A 23,376-nucleotide genomic window follows, 5' to 3' on the forward strand; every position below is an offset into this window, starting at 1 on the left:
GGTGGAGGGCCACGTGGTAGACGTCGTCGGCGTGGGGGGTGCTGGTGCTGGTGGAAATGTGGAATTCGGCGGAGGTGGGACTGGTGCCGGTGTAGATGTAGGGCGTGGAGGTGGAGGTGGTGACAGGGCTGGAGGACGGGATCGGTGTGCTCGGCGTGCTGGTGGTGGGGCTGGTGGTGGGGATGGGGATTGAGCAGTTGTAGTTGGGGGTGCAGCAGAGCACGCGGATCTTGTAGTTGAGGCACATCTTGAATTTGCCCGTCTGGTCCTCGTTCTTGCCACCAGTCCAAAGTGGACGTCGCACTGCACCACCTGTCCCAGCTGCTGGATGGCTACGTCGGGGTAGTCCTCGGCCCGCACTCGATCTGCTTTGGCTGCCGGCAGACTCGCTTGCCGGCGGCGCGGATGTGCTGGTAGGTTTCAAAGTCTCCCTGGTTGGGCCCCGAGGAGGGGAAGTCCACGTCAAACCATTCGCTCCAGGCGCACACTTCGGGTTCACAGGGGGTGGTGGACACGGTGGAGGGCCACGTGGTAGACGTCGTCGGCGTGGGGGTGCTGGTGCTGGTGGAAATGTGGAATTCGGCGGAGGTGGGACTGGTGCCGGTGTAGATGTAGGGCGTGGAGGTGGAGGTGGTGACAGGGCTGGAGGACGGGATCGGTGTGCTCGGCGTGCTGGTTGGTGGGGCTGGTGGTGGGGATGGGGATTGAGCAGTTGTAGTTGGGGGTGCAGCAGAGCACGCGGATCTTGTAGTTGAGGCACATCTTGAATTTGCCCGTCTGGTCCTCGTTCTTGCACACCAGTCCAAAGTGGACGTCGCACTGCACCACCTGTCCCAGCTGCTGGATGGCTACGTCGGGGTAGTCCTCCGCCCGGCACTCGATCTGCTTTGGCTGCCGGCAGACTCGCTTGCCGGCGGCGCGGATGTGCTGGTAGGTTTCAAAGTCTCCCTGGTTGGGCCCCGAGGAGGGGAAGTCCACGTCAAACCATTCGCTCCAGGCGCACACTTCGGGTTCACAGGGGGTGGTGGACACGGTGGAGGGCCACGTGGTAGACGTCGTCGGCGTGGGGGTGCTGGTGCTGGTGGAAATGTGGAATTCGGCGGAGGTGGGACTGGTGCCGGTGTAGATGTAGGGCGTGGAGGTGGAGGTGGTGACAGGGCTGGAGGACGGGATCGGTGTGCTCGGCGTGCTGGTGGTGGGGCTGGTGGTGGGGATGGGGATTGAGCAGTTGTAGTTGGGGGTGCAGCAGAGCACGCGGATCTTGTAGTTGAGGCACATCTTGAATTTGCCCGTCTGGTCCTCGTTCTTGCACACCAGTCCAAAGTGGACGTCGCACTGCACCACCTGTCCCAGCTGCTGGATGGCTACGTCGGGGTAGTCCTCCGCCCGGCACTCGATCTGCTTTGGCTGCCGGCAGACTCGCTTGCCGGCGGCGCGGATGTGCTGTAGGTTTCAAAGTCTCCCTGGTTGGGCCCCGAGGAGGGGAAGTCCACGTCAAACCATTCGCTCCAGGCGCACACTTCGGGTTCACAGGGGTGGTGGACACGGTGGAGGGCCACGTGGTAGACGTCGTCGGCGTGGGGGTGCTGGTGCTGGTGGAAATGTGGAATTCGGCGGAGGTGGGACTGGTGCCGGTGTAGATGTAGGGCGTGGAGGTGGAGGTGGTGACAGGGCTGGAGGACGGGATCGGTGTGCTCGGCGTGCTGGTGGTGGGGCTGGTGGCGGGGATGGGGATTGAGCAGTTGTAGTTGGGGGTGCAGCAGAGCACGCGGATCTTGTAGTTGAGGCACATCTTGAATTTGCCCGTCTGGTCCTCGTTCTTGCACACCAGTCCAAAGTGGACGTCGCACTGCACCACCTGTCCCAGCTGCTGGATGGCTACGTCGGGGTAGTCCTCCGCCCGGCACTCGATCTGCTTTGGCTGCCGGCAGACTCGCTTGCCGGCGGCGCGGATGTGCTGGTAGGTTTCAAAGTCTCCCTGGTTGGGCCCCGAGGAGGGGAAGTCCACGTCAAACCATTCGCTCCAGGCGCACACTTCGGGTTCACAGGGGGTGGTGGACACGGTGGAGGGCCACGTGGTAGACGTCGTCGGCGTGGGGGTGCTGGTGCTGGTGGAAATGTGGAATTCGGCGGAGGTGGGACTGGTGCTGGTGTAGATGTAGGGCGTGGAGGTGGAGGTGGTGACAGGGCTGGAGGACGGGATCGGTGTGCTCGGCGTGCTGGTGGTGGGGCTGGTGGTGGGGATGGGGATTGAGCAGTTGTAGTTGGGGGTGCAGCAGAGCACGCGGATCTTGTAGTTGAGGCACATCTTGAATTTGCCCGTCTGGTCCTCGTTCTTGCACACCAGTCCAAAGTGGACGTCGCACTGCACCACCTGTCCCAGCTGCTGGATGGCTACGTCGGGGTAGTCCTCCGCCCGGCACTCGATCTGCTTTGGCTGCCGGCAGACTCGCTTGCCGGCGGCGCGGATGTGCTGGTAGGTTTCAAAGTCTCCCTGGTTGGGCCCCGAGGAGGGGAAGTCCACGTCAAACCATTCGCTCCAGGCGCACACTTCGGGTTCACAGGGGGTGGTGGACACGGTGGAGGGCCACGTGGTAGACGTCGTCGGCGTGGGGGTGCTGGTGCTGGTGGAAATGTGGAATTCGGCGGAGGTGGGACTGGTGCCGGTGTAGATGTAGGGCGTGGAGGTGGAGGTGGTGACAGGGCTGGAGGACGGGATCGGTGTGCTCGGCGTGCTGGTGGTGGGGCTGGTGGCGGGGATGGGGATTGAGCAGTTGTAGTTGGGGGTGCAGCAGAGCACGCGGATCTTGTAGTTGAGGCACATCTTGAATTTGCCCGTCTGGTCCTCGTTCTTGCACACCAGTCCAAAGTGGACGTCGCACTGCACCACCTGTCCCAGCTGCTGGATGGCTACGTCGGGGTAGTCCTCCGCCCGGCACTCGATCTGCTTTGGCTGCCGGCAGACTCGCTTGCCGGCGGCGCGGATGTGCTGGTAGGTTTCAAAGTCTCCCTGGTTGGGCCCCGAGGAGGGGAAGTCCACGTCAAACCATTCGCTCCAGGCGCACACTTCGGGTTCACAGGGGGTGGTGGACACGGTGGAGGGCCACGTGGTAGACGTCGTCGGCGTGGGGGTGCTGGTGCTGGTGGAAATGTGGAATTCGGCGGAGGTGGGACTGGTGCCGGTGTAGATGTAGGGCGTGGAGGTGGAGGTGGTGACAGGGCTGGAGGACGGGATCGGTGTGCTCGGCGTGCTGGTGGTGGGGCTGGTGGTGGGGATGGGGATTGAGCAGTTGTAGTTGGGGGTGCAGCAGAGCACGCGGATCTTGTAGTTGAGGCACATCTTGAATTTGCCCGTCTGGTCCTCGTTCTTGCACACCAGTCCAAAGTGGACGTCGCACTGCACCACCTGTCCCAGCTGCTGGATGGCTACGTCGGGGTAGTCCTCCGCCCGGCACTCGATCTGCTTTGGCTGCCGGCAGACTCGCTTGCCGGCGGCGCGGATGTGCTGGTAGGTTTCAAAGTCTCCCTGGTTGGGCCCCGAGGAGGGGAAGTCCACGTCAAACCATTCGCTCCAGGCGCACACTTCGGGTTCACAGGGGGTGGTGGACACGGTGGAGGGCCACGTGGTAGACGTCGTCGGCGTGGGGGTGCTGGTGCTGGTGGAAATGTGGAATTCGGCGGAGGTGGGACTGGTGCCGGTGTAGATGTAGGGCGTGGAGGTGGAGGTGGTGACAGGGCTGGAGGACGGGATCGGTGTGCTCGGCGTGCTGGTGGTGGGGCTGGTGGTGGGGATGGGGATTGAGCAGTTGTAGTTGGGGGTGCAGCAGAGCACGCGGATCTTGTAGTTGAGGCACATCTTGAATTTGCCCGTCTGGTCCTCGTTCTTGCACACCAGTCCAAAGTGGACGTCGCACTGCACCACCTGTCCCAGCTGCTGGATGGCTACGTCGGGGTAGTCCTCCGCCCGGCACTCGATCTGCTTTGGCTGCCGGCAGACTCGCTTGCCGGCGGCGCGGATGTGCTGGTAGGTTTCAAAGTCTCCCTGGTTGGGCCCCGAGGAGGGGAAGTCCACGTCAAACCATTCGCTCCAGGCGCACACTTCGGGTTCACAGGGGGTGGTGGACACGGTGGAGGGCCACGTGGTAGACGTCGTCGGCGTGGGGGTGCTGGTGCTGGTGGAAATGTGGAATTCGGCGGAGGTGGGACTGGTGCCGGTGTAGATGTAGGGCGTGGAGGTGGAGGTGGTGACAGGGCTGGAGGACGGGATCGGTGTGCTCGGCGTGCTGGTGGTGGGGCTGGTGGTGGGGATGGGGATTGAGCAGTTGTAGTTGGGGGTGCAGCAGAGCACGCGGATCTTGTAGTTGAGGCACATCTTGAATTTGCCCGTCTGGTCCTCGTTCTTGCACACCAGTCCAAAGTGGACGTCGCACTGCACCACCTGTCCCAGCTGCTGGATGGCTACGTCGGGGTAGTCCTCCGCCCGGCACTCGATCTGCTTTGGCTGCCGGCAGACTCGCTTGCCGCGGCGCGGATGTGCTGGTAGGTTTCAAAGTCTCCCTGGTTGGGCCCCGAGGAGGGGAAGTCCACGTCAAACCATTCGCTCCAGGCGCACACTTCGGGTTCACAGGGGGTGGTGGACACGGTGGAGGGCCACGTGGTAGACGTCGTCGGCGTGGGGGTGCTGGTGCTGGTGGAAATGTGGAATTCGGCGGAGGTGGGACTGGTGCCGGTGTAGATGTAGGGCGTGGAGGTGGAGGTGGTGACAGGGCTGGAGGACGGGATCGGTGTGCTCGGCGTGCTGGTGGTGGGGCTGGTGGTGGGGATGGGGATTGAGCAGTTGTAGTTGGGGGTGCAGCAGAGCACGCGGATCTTGTAGTTGAGGCACATCTTGAATTTGCCCGTCTGGTCCTCGTTCTTGCACACCAGTCCAAAGTGGACGTCGCACTGCACCACCTGTCCCAGCTGCTGGATGGCTACGTCGGGGTAGTCCTCCGCCCGGCACTCGATCTGCTTTGGCTGCCGGCAGACTCGCTTGCCGGCGGCGCGGATGTGCTGGTAGGTTTCAAAGTCTCCCTGGTTGGGCCCCGAGGAGGGGAAGTCCACGTCAAACCATTCGCTCCAGGCGCACACTTCGGGTTCACAGGGGGTGGTGGACACGGTGGAGGGCCACGTGGTAGACGTCGTCGGCGTGGGGGTGCTGGTGCTGGTGGAAATGTGGAATTCGGCGGAGGTGGGACTGGTGCCGGTGTAGATGTAGGGCGTGGAGGTGGAGGTGGTGACAGGGCTGGAGGACGGGATCGGTGTGCTCGGCGTGCTGGTGGTGGGGCTGGTGGTGGGGATGGGGATTGAGCAGTTGTAGTTGGGGGTGCAGCAGAGCACGCGGATCTTGTAGTTGAGGCACATCTTGAATTTGCCCGTCTGGTCCTCGTTCTTGCACACCAGTCCAAAGTGGACGTCGCACTGCACCACCTGTCCCAGCTGCTGGATGGCTACGTCGGGGTAGTCCTCCGCCCGGCACTCGATCTGCTTTGGCTGCCGGCAGACTCGCTTGCCGGCGGCGCGGATGTGCTGGTAGGTTTCAAAGTCTCCCTGGTTGGGCCCCGAGGAGGGGAAGTCCACGTCAAACCATTCGCTCCAGGCGCACACTTCGGGTTCACAGGGGGTGGTGGACACGGTGGAGGGCCACGTGGTAGACGTCGTCGGCGTGGGGGTGCTGGTGCTGGTGGAAATGTGGAATTCGGCGGAGGTGGGACTGGTGCCGGTGTAGATGTAGGGCGTGGAGGTGGAGGTGGTGACAGGGCTGGAGGACGGGATCGGTGTGCTCGGCGTGCTGGTGGTGGGGCTGGTGGTGGGGATGGGGATTGAGCAGTTGTAGTTGGGGGTGCAGCAGAGCACGCGGAATCTTGTAGTTGAGGCACATCTTGAATTTGCCCGTCTGGTCCTCGTTCTTGCACACCAGTCCAAAGTGGACGTCGCACTGCACCACCTGTCCCAGCTGCTGGATGGCTACGTCGGGGTAGTCCTCCGCCCGGCACTCGATCTGCTTTGGCTGCCGGCAGACTCGCTTGCCGGCGGCGCGGATGTGCTGGTAGGTTTCAAAGTCTCCCTGGTTGGGCCCCGAGGAGGGGAAGTCCACGTCAAACCATTCGCTCCAGGCGCACACTTCGGGTTCACAGGGGGTGGTGGACACGGTGGAGGGCCACGTGGTAGACGTCGTCGGCGTGGGGGTGCTGGTGCTGGTGGAAATGTGGAATTCGGCGGAGGTGGGACTGGTGCCGGTGTAGATGTAGGGCGTGGAGGTGGAGGTGGTGACAGGGCTGGAGGACGGGATCGGTGTGCTCGGCGTGCTGGTGGTGGGGCTGGTGGTGGGGATGGGGATTGAGCAGTTGTAGTTGGGGGTGCAGCAGAGCACGCGGATCTTGTAGTTGAGGCACATCTTGAATTTGCCCGTCTGGTCCTCGTTCTTGCACACCAGTCCAAAGTGGACGTCGCACTGCACCACCTGTCCCAGCTGCTGGATGGCTACGTCGGGGTAGTCCTCCGCCCGGCACTCGATCTGCTTTGGCTGCCGGCAGACTCGCTTGCCGGCGGCGCGGATGTGCTGGTAGGTTTCAAAGTCTCCCTGGTTGGGCCCCGAGGAGGGGAAGTCCACGTCAAACCATTCGCTCCAGGCGCACACTTCGGGTTCACAGGGGGTGGTGGACACGGTGGAGGGCCACGTGGTAGACGTCGTCGGCGTGGGGGTGCTGGTGCTGGTGGAAATGTGGAATTCGGCGGAGGTGGGACTGGTGCCGGTGTAGATGTAGGGCGTGGAGGTGGAGGTGGTGACAGGGCTGGAGGACGGGATCGGTGTGCTCGGCGTGCTGGTGGTGGGGCTGGTGGTGGGGATGGGGATTGAGCAGTTGTAGTTGGGGGTGCAGCAGAGCACGCGGATCTTGTAGTTGAGGCACATCTTGAATTTGCCCGTCTGGTCCTCGTTCTTGCACACCAGTCCAAAGTGGACGTCGCACTGCACCACCTGTCCCAGCTGCTGGATGGCTACGTCGGGGTAGTCCTCCGCCCGGCACTCGATCTGCTTTGGCTGCCGGCAGACTCGCTTGCCGGCGGCGCGGATGTGCTGGTAGGTTTCAAAGTCTCCCTGGTTGGGCCCCGAGGAGGGGAAGTCCACGTCAAACCATTCGCTCCAGGCGCACACTTCGGGTTCACAGGGGGTGGTGGACACGGTGGAGGGCCACGTGGTAGACGTCGTCGGCGTGGGGGTGCTGGTGCTGGTGGAAATGTGGAATTCGGCGGAGGTGGGACTGGTGCCGGTGTAGATGTAGGGCGTGGAGGTGGAGGTGGTGACAGGGCTGGAGGACGGGATCGGTGTGCTCGGCGTGCTGGTGGTGGGGCTGGTGGTGGGGATGGGGATTGAGCAGTTGTAGTTGGGGGTGCAGCAGAGCACGCGGATCTTGTAGTTGAGGCACATCTTGAATTTGCCGTCTGGTCCTCGTTCTTGCACACCAGTCCAAAGTGGACGTCGCACTGCACCACCTGTCCCAGCTGCTGGATGGCTACGTCGGGGTAGTCCTCCGCCCGGCACTCGATCTGCTTTGGCTGCCGGCAGACTCGCTTGCCGGCGGCGCGGATGTGCTGGTAGGTTTCAAAGTCTCCCTGGTTGGGCCCCGAGGAGGGGAAGTCCACGTCAAACCATTCGCTCCAGGCGCACACTTCGGGTTCACAGGGGGTGGTGGACACGGTGGAGGGCCACGTGGTAGACGTCGTCGGCGTGGGGGTGCTGGTGCTGGTGGAAATGTGGAATTCGGCGGAGGTGGGACTGGTGCCGGTGTAGATGTAGGGCGTGGAGGTGGAGGTGGTGACAGGGCTGGAGGACGGGATCGGTGTGCTCGGCGTGCTGGTGGTGGGGCTGGTGGTGGGGATGGGGATTGAGCAGTTGTAGTTGGGGGTGCAGCAGAGCACGCGGATCTTGTAGTTGAGGCACATCTTGAATTTGCCGTCTGGTCCTCGTTCTTGCACACCAGTCCAAAGTGGACGTCGCACTGCACCACCTGTCCCAGCTGCTGGATGGCTACGTCGGGGTAGTCCTCCGCCCGGCACTCGATCTGCTTTGGCTGCCGGCAGACTCGCTTGCCGGCGGCGCGGATGTGCTGGTAGGTTTCAAAGTCTCCCTGGTTGGGCCCCGAGGAGGGGAAGTCCACGTCAAACCATTCGCTCCAGGCGCACACTTCGGGTTCACAGGGGGTGGTGGACACGGTGGAGGGCCACGTGGTAGACGTCGTCGGCGTGGGGGTGCTGGTGCTGGTGGAAATGTGGAATTCGGCGGAGGTGGGACTGGTGCCGGTGTAGATGTAGGGCGTGGAGGTGGAGGTGGTGACAGGGCTGGAGGACGGGATCGGTGTGCTCGGCGTGCTGGTGGTGGGGCTGGTGGTGGGGATGGGGATTGAGCAGTTGTAGTTGGGGGTGCAGCAGAGCACGCGGATCTTGTAGTTGAGGCACATCTTGAATTTGCCCGTCTGGTCCTCGTTCTTGCACACCAGTCCAAAGTGGACGTCGCACTGCACCACCTGTCCCAGCTGCTGGATGGCTACGTCGGGGTAGTCCTCCGCCCGGCACTCGATCTGCTTTGGCTGCCGGCAGACTCGCTTGCCGGCGGCGCGGATGTGCTGGTAGGTTTCAAAGTCTCCCTGGTTGGGCCCCGAGGAGGGGAAGTCCACGTCAAACCATTCGCTCCAGGCGCACACTTCGGGTTCACAGGGGGTGGTGGACACGGTGGAGGGCCACGTGGTAGACGTCGTCGGCGTGGGGGTGCTGGTGCTGGTGGAAATGTGGAATTCGGCGGAGGTGGGACTGGTGCCGGTGTAGATGTAGGGCGTGGAGGTGGAGGTGGTGACAGGGCTGGAGGACGGGATCGGTGTGCTCGGCGTGCTGGTGGTGGGGCTGGTGGTGGGGATGGGGATTGAGCAGTTGTAGTTGGGGGTGCAGCAGAGCACGCGGATCTTGTAGTTGAGGCACATCTTGAATTTGCCCGTCTGGTCCTCGTTCTTGCACACCAGTCCAAAGTGGACGTCGCACTGCACCACCTGTCCCAGCTGCTGGATGGCTACGTCGGGGTAGTCCTCGCCCGGCACTCGATCTGCTTTGGCTGCCGGCAGACTCGCTTGCCGGCGGCGCGGATGTGCTGGTAGGTTTCAAAGTCTCCCTGGTTGGGCCCCGAGGAGGGGAAGTCCACGTCAAACCATTCGCTCCAGGCGCACACTTCGGGTTCACAGGGGGTGGTGGACACGGTGGAGGGCCACGTGGTAGACGTCGTCGGCGTGGGGGTGCTGGTGCTGGTGGAAATGTGGAATTCGGCGGAGGTGGGACTGGTGCCGGTGTAGATGTAGGGCGTGGAGGTGGAGGTGGTGACAGGGCTGGAGGACGGGATCGGTGTGCTCGGCGTGCTGGTGGTGGGGCTGGTGGTGGGGATGGGGATTGAGCAGTTGTAGTTGGGGGTGCAGCAGAGCACGCGGATCTTGTAGTTGAGGCACATCTTGAATTTGCCCGTCTGGTCCTCGTTCTTGCACACCAGTCCAAAGTGGACGTCGCACTGCACCACCTGTCCCAGCTGCTGGATGGCTACGTCGGGGTAGTCCTCCGCCCGGCACTCGATCTGCTTTGGCTGCCGGCAGACTCGCTTGCCGGCGGCGCGGATGTGCTGGTAGGTTTCAAAGTCTCCCTGGTTGGGCCCCGAGGAGGGGAAGTCCACGTCAAACCATTCGCTCCAGGCGCACACTTCGGGTTCACAGGGGTGGTGGACACGGTGGAGGGCCACGTGGTAGACGTCGTCGGCGTGGGGGTGCTGGTGCTGGTGGAAATGTGGAATTCGGCGGAGGTGGGACTGGTGCCGGTGTAGATGTAGGGCGTGGAGGTGGAGGTGGTGACAGGGCTGGAGGACGGGATCGGTGTGCTCGGCGTGCTGGTGGTGGGGCTGGTGGTGCGATGGGGATTGAGCAGTTGTAGTTGGGGGTGCAGCAGAGCACGCGGATCTTGTAGTTGAGGCACATCTTGAATTTGCCCGTCTGGTCCTCGTTCTTGCACACCAGTCCAAAGTGGACGTCGCACTGCACCACCTGTCCCAGCTGCTGGATGGCTACGTCGGGGTAGTCCTCCGCCCGGCACTCGATCTGCTTTGGCTGCCGGCAGACTCGCTTGCCGGCGGCGCGGATGTGCTGGTAGGTTTCAAAGTCTCCCTGGTTGGGCCCCGAGGAGGGGAAGTCCACGTCAAACCATTGGCTCCAGGCGCACACTTCGGGTTCACAGGGGGTGGTGGACACGGTGGAGGGCCACGTGGTAGACGTCGTCGGCGTGGGGGTGCTGGTGCTGGTGGAAATGTGGAATTCGGCGGAGGTGGGACTGGTGCCGGTGTAGATGTAGGGCGTGGAGGTGGAGGTGGTGACAGGGCTGGAGGACGGGATCGGTGTGCTCGGCGTGCTGGTGGTGGGGCTGGTGGTGGGGATGGGGATTGAGCAGTTGTAGTTGGGGGTGCAGCAGAGCACGCGGATCTTGTAGTTGAGGCACATCTTGAATTTGCCCGTCTGGTCCTCGTTCTTGCACACCAGTCCAAAGTGGACGTCGCACTGCACCACCTGTCCCAGCTGCTGGATGGCTACGTCGGGGTAGTCCTCCGCCCGGCACTCGATCTGCTTTGGCTGCCGGCAGACTCGCTTGCCGGCGGCGCGGATGTGCTGGTAGGTTTCAAAGTCTCCCTGGTTGGGCCCCGAGGAGGGGAAGTCCACGTCAAACCATTCGCTCCAGGCGCACACTTCGGGTTCACAGGGGGTGGTGGACACGGTGGAGGGCCACGTGGTAGACGTCGTCGGCGTGGGGGTGCTGGTGCTGGTGGAAATGTGGAATTCGGCGGAGGTGGGACTGGTGCCGGTGTAGATGTAGGGCGTGGAGGTGGAGGTGGTGACAGGGCTGGAGGACGGGATCGGTGTGCTCGGCGTGCTGGTGGTGGGGCTGGTGGTGGGGATGGGGATTGAGCAGTTGTAGTTGGGGGTGCAGCAGAGCACGCGGATCTTGTAGTTGAGGCACATCTTGAATTTGCCCGTCTGGTCCTCGTTCTTGCACACCAGTCCAAAGTGGACGTCGCACTGCACCACCTGTCCCAGCTGCTGGATGGCTACGTCGGGGTAGTCCTCCGCCCGGCACTCGATCTGCTTTGGCTGCCGGCAGACTCGCTTGCCGGCGGCGCGGATGTGCTGGTAGGTTTCAAAGTCTCCCTGGTTGGGCCCCGAGGAGGGGAAGTCCACGTCAAACCATTCGCTCCAGGCGCACACTTCGGGTTCACAGGGGGTGGTGGACACGGTGGAGGGCCACGTGGTAGACGTCGTCGGCGTGGGGGTGCTGGTGCTGGTGGAAATGTGGAATTCGGCGGAGGTGGGACTGGTGCCGGTGTAGATGTAGGGCGTGGAGGTGGAGGTGGTGACAGGGCTGGAGGACGGGATCGGTGTGCTCGGCGTGCTGGTGGTGGGGCTGGTGGTGGGGATGGGGATTGAGCAGTTGTAGTTGGGGGTGCAGCAGAGCACGCGGATCTTGTAGTTGAGGCACATCTTGAATTTGCCCGTCTGGTCCTCGTTCTTGCACACCAGTCCAAAGTGGACGTCGCACTGCACCACCTGTCCCAGCTGCTGGATGGCTACGTCGGGGTAGTCCTCGGCCCGGCACTCGATCTGCTTTGGCTGCCGGCAGACTCGCTTGCCGGCGGCGCGGATGTGCTGGTAGGTTTCAAAGTCTCCCTGGTTGGGCCCCGAGGAGGGGAAGTCCACGTCAAACCATTCGCTCCAGGCGCACACTTCGGGTTCACAGGGGGTGGTGGACACGGTGGAGGGCCACGTGGTAGACGTCGTCGGCGTGGGGGTGCTGGTGCTGGTGGAAATGTGGAATTCGGCGGAGGTGGGACTGGTGCCGGTGTAGATGTAGGGCGTGGAGGTGGAGGTGGTGACAGGGCTGGAGGACGGGATCGGTGTGCTCGGCGTGCTGGTGGTGGGGCTGGTGGTGGGGATGGGGATTGAGCAGTTGTAGTTGGGGGTGCAGCAGAGCACGCGGATCTTGTAGTTGAGGCACATCTTGAATTTGCCCGTCTGGTCCTCGTTCTTGCACACCAGTCCAAAGTGGACGTCGCACTGCACCACCTGTCCCAGCTGCTGGATGGCTACGTCGGGGTAGTCCTCCGCCCGGCACTCGATCTGCTTTGGCTGCCGGCAGACTCGCTTGCCGGCGGCGCGGATGTGCTGGTAGGTTTCAAAGTCTCCCTGGTTGGGCCCCGAGGAGGGGAAGTCCACGTCAAACCATTCGCTCCAGGCGCACACTTCGGGTTCACAGGGGGTGGTGGCTCTTGTATATGTTGTAGGTTCTTCCGTTGTACTGCTTATGAGTGTTGTAGGTATTCTTTCTGTTTGAGTGTGTGGTGTTGGTTTTGTTGTTGTTCCTGTGAGAATGTATTCTGTTTGTGGATGAACTGTATGTTTAGTTGTTGTCTTGTGTTTAGTTTGTAAATTCAGTGTTGTTGATGTTGTTTTTTGGGTAGGTGAGAAATATGTCGTTGGCTCTGTTGTTGCACTAATAATCTCAGGAGTAGTTTCACACTCTACTGGTATATTTATGCAGCATTTAAATCTTACTTCATAATTGTAGCAGATCGGTGGTAGTTGATCTTTATTGTAGCATTTCAACCCTTCTTCTTTGTTACACGTAATGTGTTGCTCTAGGAGAGGGTATGGGGTGTCAGGAAACCGCACTGCTCTACATTCCACATCCTTCCTATTTTCACAGACTTTGTATCCTTTTTTTTTAATGTTCTGAATCGTATCAAAATCTCCATCATTGTATCCTGAGCCCGGATAACTGACATCATACCATCTTGTCCAGTCACACTTTTCTTTGAAACAAAGAGGAATTGTTGACGGCCATGTGGTGACTGGTGGTGTCATTTTAGTTGTGGTTGTTGTTTCTTCAGCAGTTGAAGGTGTCCATGTTGTACTTTCAGGTGTTGTAGTAACTGAAGACGTTGTTTCTGTAGATGTTTCTTCTGGAGTTGTAGTTGTGACCGGGGTTGATGTGCTGCTAGGTGTCGTGGAAGAGCATGGTACAAAAACACAGCAGAAGACTCTGATTTCATAGTTGTTGCACATTGTTGAAATTTGATCCTTGTTGTAACATATAAGCCCTTTTGTTGTACTGCATTCTACTTTTTGGCCAAGGTCTTTCAGTGGTATATCAGGGAACTTTTCTGCTCTGCATTCAACAGCTTTTGGGGCTTTACAGACTGCATAACCTTTCGCTCGTAACTCATCAAAAGTTTCAAAATCTCCTCCATCGTAGCCAGGGGTTTGTAAACTCCCATCATACCATTCTGACCACTCACAGACTTCATGAACACATACTGATGTAGTTGGTGACACTAAAATAGTAAGAGACAATGAAATTAAGAATGAATTCCTGTAGATAATATCTTCCATTTTATTATTTTAAATAGGCTGACAATTTTCCTAATGTCATTTTTTCTTGCATTAGCATCCTCTACTGCATCAGTTTATGATACATATAATTTACTATGTTGTAGAACAGAGAATCCATTTTCCAGCAATTTCATGTAGTGACATGCTTGGAACTGTCACTTCCCAAGAAAATACTAAATATGTGTTACCGGGGGCTGACATAAGGCTCAGGTCTAATTTATACACTCTGGAAAAAAGCCAAGTCTCACTTGGTTTGCATTTAGTTGATTGTATTTCCTTGTTGTATCTTGCTTCACTATATAGCAGTCTCTCTGAAATGTATTAAAATCAGTGGAAATAGTAAGGTTTAGTATATGCATCGAGATCCATAGCTACTTCTTTCCTCTAGATCATTTGACTCCTCACTGCATTGTCTTTGCCCCTCCATTTCAAGCATCCCTACACTTCCTATTTTAGCTCTGATCTTAAGAAACCGTTTAGTGGTTGGAGAGCTTTTGCAGATCAACTCCCATTATGAAATAGATGGAAATTAGCTGCTGAATTCCAGCAATGCTGGATATTTTGATGATATTTTCCGTTATTTCAAAACATATATTTTACACTGGATACTGATTTCATAAAACAACATATGCCTAGAGTAACTCTAGATTCCCAACCTGAGGAATGCTGTACTGGAATTCTAAAAACCAAGGTTTCATTATCTCAATGCCAATATTTGAGCAATCCACTTAGTACTGTAAAATAAATTTTTCACACTGAACAGGAGAATACACTCTTATGGGCTACAAAGGATCTACCTGTGGACGTAGTGGTAGGTGGTGTAGATTTGAAGTGAAATGTAGTTGCTGTTGTGGGTGATGTTGAGATTTGACATTCATGGATTAACCTTTGAAGCGTTCCATTGGGACCACAGATTCCAACAATGCACCATCCTGTGCCATCCGTAGTATTGTAGACCACATCCTTGTAGTTGTATTTCTGTCCGTCATAAATGCAGACACATTCTGTGGATCAAACGAGGATGTTAGTCCTTGCTATCTGAAACACAGACTACTGTAAATGTGTCATATTAATATGGAAACTACTTAATCAACTTACCATGTTCATCATATTTGCATTTTTTGCCATGAATTGTGCATTCACTGAAAAAGAAAAGAACAGATTATGCACATGAACATACTGGCTTGTGACATAATTTTTTTGTTTTAATTTTTCTTCTATCAATCTTTTGTTATTCATTGTGTGTTTAAATGTGAAATGACCTTATCATCTCTGAGTTACATAGTCAGTTCTGCTGTACAAATTCAGGCTAGGTATTTTCACAAGCTTTCTGGCAAGAAAGGTAGCTCTTCTTTGAGCCAGCATATAAAACATGCAGCATCCCTACCAGTGCTCTTGGAAAATAAGATGTGAGATGGATGATTTGAAATATTGTTATCTCCCCTATAGGTCTATTTATTTGTTGGAAGGGAAAAGCACAGTAAATATATAATTTACATTTAAAAGGGTATATACGAAGTATCACTACCATGGACGTTGAGGTAGTATACACAGTGAATTTCTGTAAGGCTTCCAAAATATGCAAAAAGAATTCTGGTTTTAAGGGTAATTTATCTGTTAAGAGCTGAATCCTGATATATTTGTTTACAGGGACTAAAGACATCTATACACTGGATAAACTGAAATTTAGAAATGTATTTAGTGAGTTAGCTTTAGTGCTGTAATGGCCTAGATGATACAGGCAAAGGCATCTATCAAGTGCAAAACCTGCCAAGGAAGTTTGTTTAGCTCCAAGGGGCTTTGGTTTAAGATTTTTGCAATTCAGATTGCACTGCTTACCATATTTAAGAGTAGCTACTTTAAAGTATTTTAACACAATTGCTTCACAACTGGTTTTGCTTACTCTGTACTTAAGCCTTACAAAAGGCTTAGCAACACTTGTCACCAGTAATGCTGGAGAGTATGTGCTGACTCTTCCAACTTTGCAGGTACCAGTGCAATAACAGAAACAAGCACTAAACAATGTAGATGAGTTAGCTGCTAACTTCTAATGAATTTCACATTATGAGTTTAGGTATATAGTTTTTAAAACTCTCAAATTCTTCCCCAACTAAAATTATTTTAGCTTCTTTTTACTTCATTTAATAATTATGATAATAACTTTAAAAGACTTTAATAAATCTCTTGATGATAAGATGTTTCACTAGGTTATCATTTAATTTCCTGGGAAGGGGAGAAAATTAGACATTGTTTAGCCTCTGACTGGCCTAGTTCTATTAGTAAATAACAAATTTAATGTGTGGTGAATTATATTCCACAATTTTAAACTCTATTTTAAAATTTGCTTTCTAGTCCTACCATGATTCACAATTCTGCTTTGAAGGCATCTCCATTCCTGGTTTGTAATTTTTTCCATCTTCATAACAACCACAATTAGAAACACAGGTCATAGTTTCCTCATCAAAATAGGGCTTATTCATTGGACATTGTGGATAGCAGCCTGCAATGAAAAGAGAGTCAAGTTGATACTAGGCTTTTCATAAGTCTAAGTAACTCTACACTCATATCCGCTTTTCCCAAACTGTCCCACATGGTAAGTGGATTTTCAGGCCCTCTTACTGCTATTCCTTTGCTTGCACGCTATGCTTTGGACTATTTTGTCCTCCTCCACTCCAAACAAGTACATAACCATTAGGGAATACAATACTAATTAGAAAAATCTCTTCTTACGGTTTCTAATCCAAACATGTCATATACTGAACATTACCAATTTTGCTCACCATACTGCATTTTAACCTTTCAAGTAGAATGAGATACACAATCATGTTTACCTTCCAAACCCCTCATCTCATGAAGGCATTTTCCACTTGGATTATTGCAGGTCTTCATACAAGGTGCTCCACATGGCTTGTAGTGCCATTCACATTCCCCTTGTGGATTATAGTAATCACAGAACAGAGCTAGAAGAAGAAATGTCAGAAAAATATCTTTCATGTTTTAGCTCTATACTGTTTCAGTTTTTCTAGGTAAAAATCCACTGGGATCAGCATAATCGCATAGGTGCTGAAAATATATTGTCTTATTGCTAACACACTACAATTGTTATGTTTCTAAAACCTTTTAACACAAATAAATATATACATCATAGAACAGAGTTACACATCAAACATGAAAAATCAGTTGACTGAAACACTGACCTTAACTAGCATGCACTAATGTTTATTTACGTGGAGCCTGATGTAGACAGGTGGCAGTATAATAAAATATCATATTTCACCAGTAGTGTATCATGATTGTCTAATTAACTTGACACTAATCACACTGCTTGTAAAATTATTACCTGTGGTTTCATTTTACTAAGATAGATTGTCTTCTATTGAATTACCCAACTGCTTTGTTGGGTTTTTTAGGTGTTTTTCAGGGGTTTGTTTTTTAAGACTACAGCTATGCCTCTTAGAAATACAATTTTATCCTTCCTTTCTTGTTCTTCTTTGTTTCCTTTTTTCCTCCTTCTGTTCTTTCCCTCTGAACCTCTTAAAAAAGTAGTGAGTTGAAACTCACGACAAATGGATGGGGTTCTCCATGATATACAGATGTCCAGCTCATTACATGCTTGAGCGTAGGCAGCTACTGCTGTGCAGAAACATTCACAGTCTCCTCCAGTGTCACAGGCACAAGCGTCATCCACACACGCTTGGTAATATTCATTTGGTTCAACCTGATGGAGAAAACATTCAAGTTTTCATGCCCTTGTCCTCTTTGCACTGTCCTAAAATAGCTGAATAAGATATCTGAAACTCACATCTCCGTATGTGAGAAAGCTAAGAAATGAAATAGATCATGAAAATGCTTTGAAAAACCAAGAGGAAAATGTAGAATTTTCTCTTGATAAAGCTACTGCTAGTAAGCTGCAATATTAAGGACGGCTTGATGTTGAATACAGTTACAAATACTGGTAATTACTACAAGCTAGCACAGACTGATACATATCAGATAGCTGATATTTCTATTAGTAGAAAATAATGCCATTAGAAAATAAACATATCTTGCGATTTGTCTATTGTTGTTCCTTCTATGAAAAACAAACAAACCAACCGAAACAAACAATTTCTTTAGCGTTCTTGCTCAACACAAAAGCTGAAAAGAGTGAAAAGGTTTCTATGCAGTCTCTCTATGCAGAAACTTGATCTACATTCACCTTGTCAAGCATGACAACATGTATTTTAGAGTATTTTTAAATCTATCTCACATAAAAATGGATGCAATAATTTTGTCCAGAATTTAAGACTAAATATTTTGTCATACCTGTGAGTGACACTTTGCAAAGACTTCACTGGTAATGATGCTGCATTGCTTCTGTGCCCAGGCTTTCCTGTATGGGTTTGCAGTGCATGGATCCTGCGTGCGATTGGCATTTGGGCAGCTAGAAGACACTTTCCAGCTATTGGCAAACTCCAGCACATTTCCTACCACAGACTGACTGCGAGTAGTGAAGTCATTATTTCCATTGCCATCATAGTTTCCACAAAGTCCACAGACATGGCCCTGCATCAGGATGAACAAACAAAGTGACAAGGATCAGTAAGGTACAATTTCTTAGTATCTCTCAGTAACAGACCTCAGGATGACTCTTATGTAACCATCTTATTTAAGATTGTTAATGCCTATAGAGTAATGAGCTATTTAGTTTTAGCTGATCCTAAATATGTCTCTTCAGTGAGGGTTTTTCATGAAAAAAGCTACCAATAAAATTGCTGTTATGCCATTGCTAAATAATGTAATTTAAGAGATAACGCATAGCACACAATTGAAGTCAACACAACAAGGATAATAAGATGTGACTTCTGTTCTTTTGGTTACAGTCTTCTGGTTTATAGCCTAAATTTCCAACCTCTTTTTTGAGAAACATACAAATATGAGTATGTTAGAGAATTCATTTTATTCATGTATTCACTTTTAAAGTATACCTGAAAGCTGGGACTAAGTTTGATGAATATACTGGTTTTCTTGTCCCACATGAGTATCAGACCAACGGTAGTGTCAACCACCATGTAGATGCCCATGGAACGGATTTGGAATGGCATTTTTCCTCCAGGTGTCCTCTGGATGACATCAGAGTGTCCATCACTGAGTACCAGCTCATAGTTCTTAGAGAGGAGAAGAAAAAGTTAGAGACCAATTTTAAGTTGCCTATTTTGTTGCTTTATATATTGATAGCAACTTCTTGAAATAATAATATTATCATCAAAAGGATCCTATTCAACAACCTCAAGTTAGGAATTTTCTCTGTAGATTTCCCTCTTTTGCTCTCTAGAGCAGAGAGCAAAAATGGTAGTGACATTTTTCATTATCTTGGAGGCCACTTCTCCTATGCTGTCTATCTGGGACAGCTTGTTCTATCCTTCTGGCAAAACTTAAAGAAAATACTTACATCCAGGAAAACTTTAATAGACTTCGAGCAGGTAGTTCCTGTAGTGCCACATGGAATGTTCTCAGTGATGACTCTGAAGGTTCCCTGATTCATGGCCTGCTGGCCACAGTAGTTCTGAAACAGGAGAATTACATTCACTGTTAACTATGTTACATGTTCAAGGCTCTAAGCAAGATACTTAGAGCAAAAATATGACTCCCTTACCTGGGCCAGAACGTATTCACAGTCTCCTTCAAAATCAAAGCGTTTGCCATCAAAAGTGGTATAATGCCCATCTCCATAAACAGAACATGTTTCCAGGCAGGGTTCCTCAGAGCATTGCCATTTTCTGTTTCTACATGTGCTACACAGGACAAAAAGCACTCCAAATGTAAAATAATAGAAAAACACAATATAAACACAGGTACATTCCTGTGTTTTAAAATGTGTTAAGATTCTAATGAAAAAAATAAGATTTGCTTATTCTTAAAAATGCAGTACAGCTTAAGAGCTAATGGAATTTATCCAAAGGCTGTGCTACTTAATAATGTGCTGAATCCTCTGCATTAGAAAGCACCAATTCTTTCACATTTCCAGATCTTGTTTGATCTATTGAAATGGAAGGATTTCCTTGGAAGAAAAAAGATTTTTTTTTTACTTGAATGAATATGACAACATCAAAACCATGGTGTTTTTCTGACCACTTGCAATTTCTGGGCTGTGCCATTGAGAAAAATAGACAGAATTTGCTTTTTAGGTACTAAGTGGATTGTTTTATGCAGTATTCATTCCTAGAAATCTTGACACTGCTAGAGTGCAATGCCATTATTTGCTTAGAGCTTAAGCTGTTCTATTTTTTTTATTTCCAAAATATTATTTGTCAATATGCTCTCACCAGTTGTTACAGCCAACTCTGATTGATTCTCCTGGACTGTAGGAATTCCCGTTGTGAATACATGGACAGTCTTCTGGAGCTATACAGCCACCTTTGCCATCCAACACTTGATCATCAGGGCATATGCAGCCAGAGACACAGTGAGTTTTGTACTGTAAGAACCATAAAGAAAATGTGTCTTGAAACATTTCCCTGCTGGAAGAGTCCAGCTGTAGCTGGTAATTATAAAAGAGACCTTAATTAGTATGCTTTCAACTAGTTATAGTCTTTACTTACACATTCCATATCTAGAGTTTGACAGCTCTTCTGGCATCCTGCTCCTACCACATTTGCAGTGACATTGCCACAGTCAACATAAACCATGGGAGGCACACAGACTGAAAGAGAGAAAAGTCACAAGAAATGTGAGACCAACCATGCATTTGTATCTTTGTGTTTCCGAGAAAAAAAAATGGAAATATTCCTTGGTGAATGATGTGTACCTTAATGTGATGTGTATAGCAAGAAAGAGAAACCAAATAGTGTTTTGATCTCATATCCACCTTTTTTTTGTGATTATGCTTGGACTACTCAATAAAATTAAATTTCAATTAGCTTCATGAAACACTTCCTTCCAGAAAAACAGAATAAAACAGGATAACAAATATCCTGGTTTACTTGTTTGGGGTTTTTTTTTTTTTTTTTTTTTTTTTTTTTTGGTTTGGGGGGGTGTTCTTTTTTGTTTTCTTTTGTTTTTGATGTGTTGTTTTTGTTATTTGGTTGGGGTTTTTTGTTTTGGTTTTGGGGTTTATTTTGGGAGAGGGGTGGTGGGGGGGGGGTTGGTTGCTTTTGGGGTTTCTGCTTTTACATTTTAATTAAAATGTGAATAATTTTCCTCTCGCATTGACTTAGGTGACCACATATCCTTTTACCCTGGGTAACCCAAGGGGTTCTAACTTGTTTCAGCCACCTGAACAGTAAGACACTATTTCTTTATAGTTTGACAATGTCCTCTATGTTACAGAAGTCCTCAATTCATTTTCTTGATTGATTTCAGACTTGAACAACTTGCATCATTATGACAAGAGAAGAAATTAAAAGAGTGAAGAGGGAAAGGAGAATTAAAATTAAGTGATACGTTACCTGGTTCTGGCTTCTCTCCAATGCAGCTCAGCTTTCCATAGGCACAAGTGCTATAAAAACAAGGGAATGGATGTTTTTAAACTTTTTCTTGTCAAGTTTCAGCCTATTTCCCAATGAAATTGAAATAATGAAAAATTGCTGTGTGATAAAACTAATAAATGAGAGCTTTATCAAATAATTTGCACATTTCAAAAAATTAATATTCTATATTAGAGTAGAACAAAATACAAGTAGATTCTATATATATAAATGTTTGCTCTGTCTATATGCCTGGTTTAAAACCGTCCTTCAGAACAGTTCAGATTCCCATCATAATGGGAATAATCTGTAATGAGAATGTCAGGCATCTTTCACCATGGAACAAGCCTTTTACAGTCATGGATAAGAAAAGTATGTGTGGAGGCAGGGGAGGAAGAGAGGCAGAGAGAAAAGGACAGGGTGGGAATTGGGCTGTTAGCAAAGGCTGATGCAGCATTAGGATTGTTGGCTGAATTCCTGTAGTTGTTTATGTACAATCTCCCAAACATTGGGAGTGGGTAGCTCTAAGAATTTTTTAAGAAGCTGTGATTTTTTTCGTTGAAAATTTTAGGTACAGAAATTAATTTTATTTGTTTTCATAACATTTATATGGTTTCATGATTGGTTTTAGGCAATCTCTTTATTTTTTAAAATCTCTTACCAGACAACACCATTATCATGAACAACTTCTCCAGAAGACAGAGGCATTCCTTTGTAGTAACAAGGACAGCTAGAAGCAGGCACACATTTGCCACTGTCATCCATGTAGGTTCCATTTATGCAGGTACAGCCATCAACTGGGACAAACTTGATGTTGCATGTGACGTCAGGCTCACTCAGAGAGCGGCAGGTGGGTTGACAGGAATCGACATTGTAGGTGTACTGCAAGGACTTCGGACACAAGGTGGTGTATTTTGCTTGGGAGAAAGAAGGTGAGTTACATTCATTGTTCATTCAAGAATCAAGTATAAAGTATTTGAGATAAAATATATCTGATAAACGTGGCATTGTATGTACACATGCTTCACTGATATCCCTAGCAGTGTAATTTTTTGTAATACTAGAGCAAAATTTTCCTTTATAAATACGTCAGATGTTTTACCCAAGTTAAAAAAGAGCAAAATTCAATTATTTGAAGGCACAGCATTTCTTCCTCTATGCTATGTATATACTTTTTGTCAAAGTAAGTTAAGAAACACCCTACTTATTTTTTTCCAATTGCAAGAGTATTGTTCTTCAGGTTTTCTCTTATGGTCCTGAGCAAGTAGTCTAACAAAGCCTCTTTTTAATATTTTTCCTTGTTTGTCTTTTATGGCATTCCTTTCCTCCTCAGCTTCATGAAAATCAATGCTCGACTTAAACCCCAGTTTAACACAATTTACTGTGGAGTCCCTGAGAGTTGCTGTGTGGGGCCGTCTGGGTGACCATTTTCAGAAGGCAAAGTGATGTAAAACTTACTGCAGGCTTTGTTCCGCCATCCAGTGAGAAGAACTCCCTTAGCAGCACAGGCTCTGACATAGCTGGAAAGGGCAGCACACATGCAGTCCTCACTCTTCTCACAGTTACACGTGTCAAACATACAGATCTAGGAACAGAGGATGATACATGATCATCAGAAGGTCATATCAAAGCCATGGCACTCTGCAGTTTTTTTTAAGAGTGTTATGTTCATTAGCGGTTCAAGTGAGTGTAATCCACGTGTATTAGTAAATATATGCCTGATTTTCATTGAGCTCTTTCAAAAGACATTGTTTATGTGAAAAAGGAGTAATTAGAGGTCCACTATTTTGAATTTTTTTATTTTCTCATGTGTTGGCAGTTTTCTAATTACTTCAAATTTGTTGCCACTGTGCCATATATATTTAGAATAAATGGAATTATTTGATGCCACTCAGCTTTTAACTCTTATGCTTAAGAGCCTGGGCTCTCTTCAGCAGAGGAATAAAGAATACAAGAAGTTATTTGACGTGTTTCTATTCTGGGCAGGGATAATATAATATTGTTAATTCCAGATTATGTTTATTGAATGTAATCTCACAAATTTCCAATAACAAGAAGGTTTTCTAAAGTACCTAGGGATTCTGCTACAGGGTTTCATCACCATGAATTCCTGGAACATTTTCATTCACATCTTGTCTAATTCTCATTGCTGCTTTTTATGCACATTTCTTGCCTTGCATATATGCAAAAGCCTTCTGAGAGCAGTTCAGAGGAATTAAAGTGCCACTTAAGATTCTGGCTAAAGCTTTCATTATATCTCTCAGAAGGGACGTATTTTATCCTTTGACAGGGAATCCAAATTCCTAACTTAGTCTTAAAGTTTGCACCTAAAAATAAGTCCAGGAGGAATACACCTGCAAGTTTACCCTCCAGGGAATGGAAAGAAAGATAGTTCTTTATCAGCCAAGGAACCATTCTTATGTACACAATAA

General features: G+C 50.6%; 1 protein-coding gene across 1 annotated transcript in view; it reads right to left on the minus strand.

Annotated features, from left to right (window-relative positions):
• The window catches only part of MUC5AC (mucin 5AC, oligomeric mucus/gel-forming), a 43,759-nt gene that overhangs the window by 6,788 nt on the left and 13,595 nt on the right, over window positions 1–23,376 (minus strand). Inside the window, 23 exon segments of the mRNA XM_066322169.1 lie at window positions 88–431; window positions 500–1,443; window positions 1,532–4,536; window positions 4,626–5,842; window positions 5,919–7,450; window positions 7,504–7,997; window positions 8,000–9,041; window positions 9,122–9,967; window positions 10,020–13,441; window positions 14,273–14,503; window positions 14,598–14,641; window positions 15,858–15,999; window positions 16,331–16,459; window positions 17,061–17,217; window positions 17,805–18,044; window positions 18,467–18,646; window positions 18,931–19,044; window positions 19,135–19,273; window positions 19,805–19,956; window positions 20,081–20,181; window positions 20,927–20,976; window positions 21,606–21,861; window positions 22,403–22,529. Of these exon segments, the coding sequence (XP_066178266.1) occupies window positions 88–431; window positions 500–1,443; window positions 1,532–4,536; window positions 4,626–5,842; window positions 5,919–7,450; window positions 7,504–7,997; window positions 8,000–9,041; window positions 9,122–9,967; window positions 10,020–13,441; window positions 14,273–14,503; window positions 14,598–14,641; window positions 15,858–15,999; window positions 16,331–16,459; window positions 17,061–17,217; window positions 17,805–18,044; window positions 18,467–18,646; window positions 18,931–19,044; window positions 19,135–19,273; window positions 19,805–19,956; window positions 20,081–20,181; window positions 20,927–20,976; window positions 21,606–21,861; window positions 22,403–22,529 (14,908 nt within the window).

The sequence above is a fragment of the Sylvia atricapilla genome, chromosome 6 (assembly GCF_009819655.1).
Source record: "Sylvia atricapilla isolate bSylAtr1 chromosome 6, bSylAtr1.pri, whole genome shotgun sequence".
NCBI classification, from domain to species: Eukaryota; Metazoa; Chordata; class Aves; order Passeriformes; family Sylviidae; genus Sylvia; species Sylvia atricapilla.